General features: G+C 51.1%; 1 protein-coding gene across 1 annotated transcript in view; it reads left to right on the forward strand.

The window, feature by feature from the left end:
* pdia5 (protein disulfide isomerase family A, member 5) overlaps positions 1 to 6,505 on the forward strand; it is a 58,974-nt gene that overhangs the window by 11,997 nt on the left and 40,472 nt on the right. Inside the window, exon 3 of the mRNA XM_023980982.2 lies at positions 2,767 to 2,854. Within this exon, the coding sequence (XP_023836750.1) occupies positions 2,767 to 2,854 (88 nt within the window). The remainder of the gene's footprint in view (positions 1 to 2,766; positions 2,855 to 6,505) is intronic.

The following is a 6,505-nucleotide window of genomic DNA, read 5'->3' on the forward strand; positions in this document are numbered from 1 at the left end:
CACTAGCCCACAGCCTCTCCCGTTTGCAATGGACCCGCAGACCTATACCGTTGTCACTGAGGTCCCAAGCAGCCTTCCGATATGCAACTGTGAGAAGATCTACAGATACACTCTATAAAAGCAAGCACCCAATCATCACATTCACAGCATAACAGCCCCAGTTGTCACTGTAGCGCTGACATGACAATCAAGTTAACCACTTATGGCGATAATGAAAGCTACCGCACTGAGAGTACCTCCTAGTTAAGAATGGCGAGAGCCCATTCGAGGCGTCTGAGTCTAGTGCGTCTGATAGGGGCTCCAATCTAGCGATGCGCCGGATTAGCATGCGCAACGGTGTAGTTGTGCGCATGGCGCTGGATTTGTGAAGCTGGGCATGATTGAGCCCACAGCGAGAGGGGAATTGGCATGGGCCATTCCGCGCTGATGTGAGCACGGAGGATGATCACTAAGGCCCTGGCTATCGCAACATGACTCAGGGGATGACATGCCGTGGATCGTTTGCGATGCCGCGTGGGTGTGCATGATTCACTGAGACCCAGGCAGCCTTCCGATTATCACATGAGGGGGAGGTGGATGGCGGATTTTGACATCGGGGGCGATGACATGGAGAGGATGGTTACAGGGAGAGATGGTGACTATGGAGGGAAGGATGTGAGCAGGAGGGATGTGACTGGAGGAGGGGGACATGGAAGATGTTGACATGGGAGCTAGAGGAGCTATGGGGGAGAGGATTTGAACCATGCTTGGGGATTTGAACATGGGAGGATGTGAACATGGAGATTGTGAACCATGGAGAGGATTGACATGCGGATGTGACAGGCCGGGAGGAGCGATCCCGGGATTTCCCGCAGCCTTCCCGTTTGTCACTAGCCCACACAGCCTTCGTTGTCACTGCAGCCCAGCAGCCGTTCGTTGTCAAGAGGCCCAGCAGCCCTCCGGTTTGTCACTGAGCCCTAGCAAGCATGGCCGCTCCTGTTGAGTCCAAGCTGAGAGAGGGGACCCAGCAACAGCCCCATGCCGTTGGTCAAGCGTGATTGAGGGCATCCCGAGCAAGGCCCTCCGGTTGATCAGCAGTAGGAGGATGCATCCCCGAGACGGCTCTTGCACCTTATCACTGAGCCCAGAGCCAGCCCTCCGTTGTCACTGAGCCCAGCAGCCCTCCGTTGTCACTGAGCCCAGCAGCCCTCCTGTACTGTAGTCCTGAGAGCCAGCAGCCTTCCGTTGTCACTGAGACCCAGCAGCCATCGGTGTCGCTAGCCCATGCGCCCCGTTGTGCACTGACGCCACACCCCGTACTAGCAGCACCCTTTCCGTATGTCACTGGCAGCAGGGCCGTCCACTGAGCCAGGAGCCATCTGTCCAGTTGTCACTGAGCACAGCCATCCTATTCCGTGTCACTACTGAAGGCCCAAGCAGCCTGCCGTTGTCACTGACCCAGAGTTGCCGGCAGAAGCAGGCCTTCCGTTTCAGCTGGAGACCCAGCAGCCTTACCGTTGTACACTGAGCCAGCAGCCTTCCGTTGTCACTGAAACGACCAATCCAGCAGCCTTCCGTTGTCACTGAGCCCAGCAGCCTTCCGTTGTCACTGAGCCCAGCAGCCTTCCGTTGTCACTGAGCCCAGCAGCCTTCCGTTGTGAATACCAGTGATAATAATGCTGTTTATTTTGTGATGTGCTTCCTTGCGTTATACAACACACATTTCAGTCACCTTTTTGGCCCATGGTGTTCCAGACCAGTTTTCATTTTTGTACAAGCGACTTGAGCTTTCTGACAAGTAAAATAACAGTCCTACTGTGGTTAAAACAGTTCATGTCAAGCCCTGCTGTGTGTCGTGTGATGCTCTGTCAGCATAATCTCCCTCTCGGTGCACAGGAAGAGGCCTCTCAAGGCCCCACCACTCCCATGAATTATGTGTGTACATACGATCCTCCACATGTATTTGTTTCATAATTCATGGGCCATTTCAGACAGTGTTAGGTCATTGGTTAATACTTGCACGTATCAAACGCCGCTCCGTGATTGATTGCTTGCCGTTTCTGCGGCGCTGCGTTCTGGCATTCTCCGACGGTTTAGTCCCCCCCACCACTCATTTAATTTCCTGCAGTCGGCTACTCCCTCTTTCTACTAAGGGTAGTGGGTTCCAAATGGCAATCTATTCGCTACGTCCCAAATCGCACCCTATTCCCTATATAGTGCACTACCTTTGGGACGCACAATGGGTCCCTAATCCTCAGTATCATGGCAATGCCCGCAAAGCTAAATATAGACGAGGTGTCCATAGAACCAGGAAGTGTTCGACTCATAATAAGTGTTGAAGGGGTTGTAAAAGTGATGTTCTTGAGCAGCGACTAAACAACCACAGTCATTTCACTGATTTGAGTCCACATTGTATCTCAGTGGACATTGTGTAATGTTGCACGGTATTGTTACAGTACAGTTTATTGCAGTTTATTCTTTGATGGTTTTCTCAGTAGGCCTTGACCTATGCTGTGTTTATGATACTCGTAACATGTTGGAAGTAGCCTAGTGAACGCTCGGCTAGGTGATGTCACAATGTGATGGGTGGTACTTGGTGATGCTTGCGTATACCCTCCTGTGATTTGATGTTTGAGTTTATAGTCCCGTGTTTTGAGTGTTGTGACCTGACCTTCAGTGAATTACAGGTTTTAGAATTCTTGAGTATTGAAAGCTGGTGAGCTGAGTAATATAACCCATATTGTGTTGTAACCTACTCCTGTCCTCGTATCTTGTGTATGTAAACAGCTACCTCCGGGGACTCTAAGCTGAAGCTGCTGTCTGACGTGGCCCAGGTTATCAAAGGACAGGGCACCATCGCTTGGGTCAACTGTGGGTAAGTACAGGATTGATTGGTTGATTGATTTAATTACAGTATGGAATGGCATGCATTATCACCATGTCACGTCCAAGGTCATATGTCACGTCCAAGGTCATATGTCACGTCCAGGGTCATATGTCACGTCCAAGGTCATATGTCACGTCCAAGGTCATATGTCACGTCCAAGGTCCAAGGGATTTTCCAAAAAGCATTTTAGGTTAGCTATCTGAAGCCTAGGCCAGCTGCATGCTGTTGTCATATCTATTTACATCCATCTCTTCACTGCACTTCTAATCGATGTGTCTCTGCGTGGCATATCCCTCTAGAGATTGGAGAAGAGACACTCATTAAAATAGGGAGTCTCGCACTCTCCACATCCTGCTGAGGGCTGGAGAGAGGAGGAGAATGGTCTCTTCACACCCTCAGTTTGTGTGCGTGACTGTGTGCATGCTTGTTCTGTCTGTGTTCGTAAGTAAGGGGTTGTCTGAATGAGTATGAATGAGTCATGGGCATTGTGTGGGAACACGAGCGTTCCTGTCTCCCTGTCAGGTCTGGGCAGATGAACGATTTGGAACTTATTCTCTGGAAGTGTTCTTACTGGGAGGATCCATCACACTCCCAAGACACGAGAGGAATTGTTTTCCTTAAGAAATCTTTTACTTTTCCCCTTATCTGACTTCCACTGTAGTTGTTTTTCTGCCATTTTAACTCCGTTTTTTTTTTTTATACCTGTCAACCTCAACCTTGAGCCATCTTCGTGCTCCGGAGAAAATCCTTCAAACAGGAAGCTACAAAGGAATCAAGATCACCCCTCTGACACCTACCACTCAAAGCATCCCTCAACAACAAAAATGCTAGCCTTTCCAAGATGGAAGATGGAAGATGGATGACGGACAAGGAAGGGAAATTGTCTCAACAATGTAGCCTGGTCAGCAGTTTTATATCGACCTTCATCCAAACAAGATTTGCTGTGAGATTGTGTTTCTTTTCGCCGTAGTAAATCTGTCAACCTCTCTTTCTACAGCTTATGCCTTATTTCTGAAGGGTGTGGTGCCTGATGCTGTTCTTATGGTTAACTTTGCCACCTGTAGTGCAACTATATCACGTTCACCTAGGATATGAATCCCAGCTGCTGCTCTCTGCATATCCGTCTCCATTTCTCCACACTCGTCTCAACCATTATTCCACTCTCATTTAAAACAAATTCAGTCAAGAAATACTGAAAGGTGTGGAAGTTCGTGAAGGTTGTACAGTACATACCTGTGCCAGTGACCCAACAGAGGACCTGATACGACAGGGTTCATGGCTGCTGTTACTGTTCAGCCATCCTCTCTAGCAGTGAGGTTTCCCAACCGTCGCCAGTTCTCTCATGGACCAGCACCAAAACAAAGCTTAGCCAAGCGCTTCTGGACGGGGGAGAGACAACCTCACGGGTGTCGTTGGAAGAACAGTGGCCCCTGCCAACGGAAAGGAATGTGATCCCACGTTGACACATTCACCAGATGACAGGACCTGCGAGATGTCCAACAGTGATGATGTCAGAGGAAGTGGGCAGGAGACAGTGCTGGTTCAGGCATGGATGCTAGACTGCAGACTCTGCTGAGAGAACTGGAAGATTTGAAACAGTTTTATTATTTTTGCTAATGAGTTCATTCATCTCTGAGTGTTTGGTGTACCATCAGACGGAATGCTAGCCTGAAGCCTCAGTAGGCCAGCTGGTTGAAAACCGGTTGTAATGACGCCATTTCAACCAGCGTTGCCTGCTGGGTAACTCCACGTCTCTGGAGCACACGTCTCCTCGTCTGTGGACAAAAGTTTGACTTGACCTGTCCTCTCTAGGTGAATTACAGTTCTGTCATCACGTAGACCTTTTCAATGACTTACTACCGACCTCCCTCTTCTCACATCCTCCAAACACCCCCTGTGTTCCCTCTTCTCACATCCTCCAAACACCCCCTGTGTTCCCTCTTCTCACATCCTCCAAACACCTCCATCTCTCTCTCTTCCCTCCCTCTTCTCTCTTCTCTGTCCCTCCCTCCTCCGCTCTCTGTTCTGTCCCTCCCTCTCCTTCTCTGTCTGTCCCCCCTCTCGCTCTCTTCTGTCCCTCTCCTCGCTCTCTGTCTGTCCCTCTCTTCTCGCTCTCTGTCTGTCCCTCTCTCTCGCTCTCTGTCTGTCCCTCTCTCTCGCTCTCTGTCTGTCCCTCTCTCTCGCTCTCTGTCTGTCCCTCTCTCTCGCTCTCCTGTCTGTCCCTTCTTCTCGTCGCTCTCTGTCTGTCTCCTCTCCTCTCCGCTCTCTGTCTGTCCCTCTTCTCTCGCTCCTGTCTGTCCTCTCTCTCGCTCTCTGTCTGTCCCTCTCGTCGCTGCTCTCTGTCTGTCTCTCGCTCTCTGTCTGCTCTCTCGCTCTCTGTCTGTCCTCTCGCTCTCTGTCTGTCTCCCTCGCTCTCTGTCTGTCCCTCGCTCTCTGTCTGTCCCTCGCTTCTTCTCCTCGCTCTCTGTCTGTCCCTCGCTCTCTGGTCTGTTCTCCCTCGCTCTCTGTCTCTCTCTCGCTCTCTGTCTTCGTCTCTCGCTCTCTGTCTGTCCCTCGCTCTCTGTCTGTCCCTCGCTCTTCTGTCGTCCCTCTCTCTCGCTCTCTGCTCTTCTCCTCTCTCCGCTCTCTGTCTGTCCCTCTTTTCTCTCTCTTCGTCCCTCTCTCTCGCTCTCTGTTGTCCTCTCTCTCGCGCTCTCGTCCTGTCTCCTCTGCTCTCTGTCTGTCCCCTCTCTCTCGCTCTCTGTCTGTCCCTCTCTCCTCGCTCTCTGTCTGTCCCTCTCTCTCGCTCTCTGTCTTCCCTTTCTCTCGCTCTCGGTCCGTCCTCTCTCTCGCTCTCTTCTCTGTCCCTCCCTCCCTCTCTCTCTGTTCCTCCTCCCTCTCTCTCTGTCTCTCTCTCTGTCTCTCTCTCTCTCTGTCTCTCTCTCTTGTCTTCTCTGTCGCTCCTCTTTTTTCTGTCTGTCTCTTCTCTCTGTCCTCCTCGTCTCTCTTCTGTCTGTCTCTCTCTCTCCTCTTCCTCCTCTCTCTCTCTGTCCCTCTCTCTCTCTTGTCCCTCCCTCCTCTCTCTGTTCTCTCTCTTTCTCTCTCTCTCTCTTCTCTGTCTCGTCTCTCTCTCTGTCCCTCCTCCTCTCTCTTGTCTCTGTCTCTCTGTCTCTCTCTCTTCGTCTCTCTCTCTCTCATCTCTCTCGTCTCTCTCTGTCTCTCTGTCTCTCTCTCTGTCTCTCTGTCTCTCTCTGTCTCTTTGTCTCTCTGTCTCTCTGTCTCTGTCTCTCTGTCTCTCTGTCTCTCTTGTCTCTGTCTTCTCTGCTCTCTGTCTCTGTCTCTCTCTTCTCTCTCTGTCCCTCCCTCTGTCGCTCTCTCTGTCTCTTCTTTCTGTTCTGTCTCTCTCTCTCTCTCTCTGTCCCTCCTCTCTCTCTGTCTTCCTGTCTCTCTCTCCATCTCTCTCTCTCTGTCTCCTCTCTCTGTCTCTCTCTCTCTCTCTGTCCTGCCTCCGTCTCTCTCTCTGCGCTCTCTCTCTCTCTTCTCCTCCCTCCTCTCTCTCTCTGTCTCTCTCTTCTCTGTCCCTCTCTCTCCTCTTCCTCTCGTCCCTCCCTCCTCTCTCTCTCTCTGTCCTCCCTCCCTCCCTCCATCTCTCCCATTCTG

This window comes from Salvelinus sp. IW2-2015, linkage group LG36 (genome assembly GCF_002910315.2).
Source record: "Salvelinus sp. IW2-2015 linkage group LG36, ASM291031v2, whole genome shotgun sequence".
In the NCBI taxonomy this organism is placed as follows: domain Eukaryota; kingdom Metazoa; phylum Chordata; class Actinopteri; order Salmoniformes; family Salmonidae; genus Salvelinus; species Salvelinus sp. IW2-2015.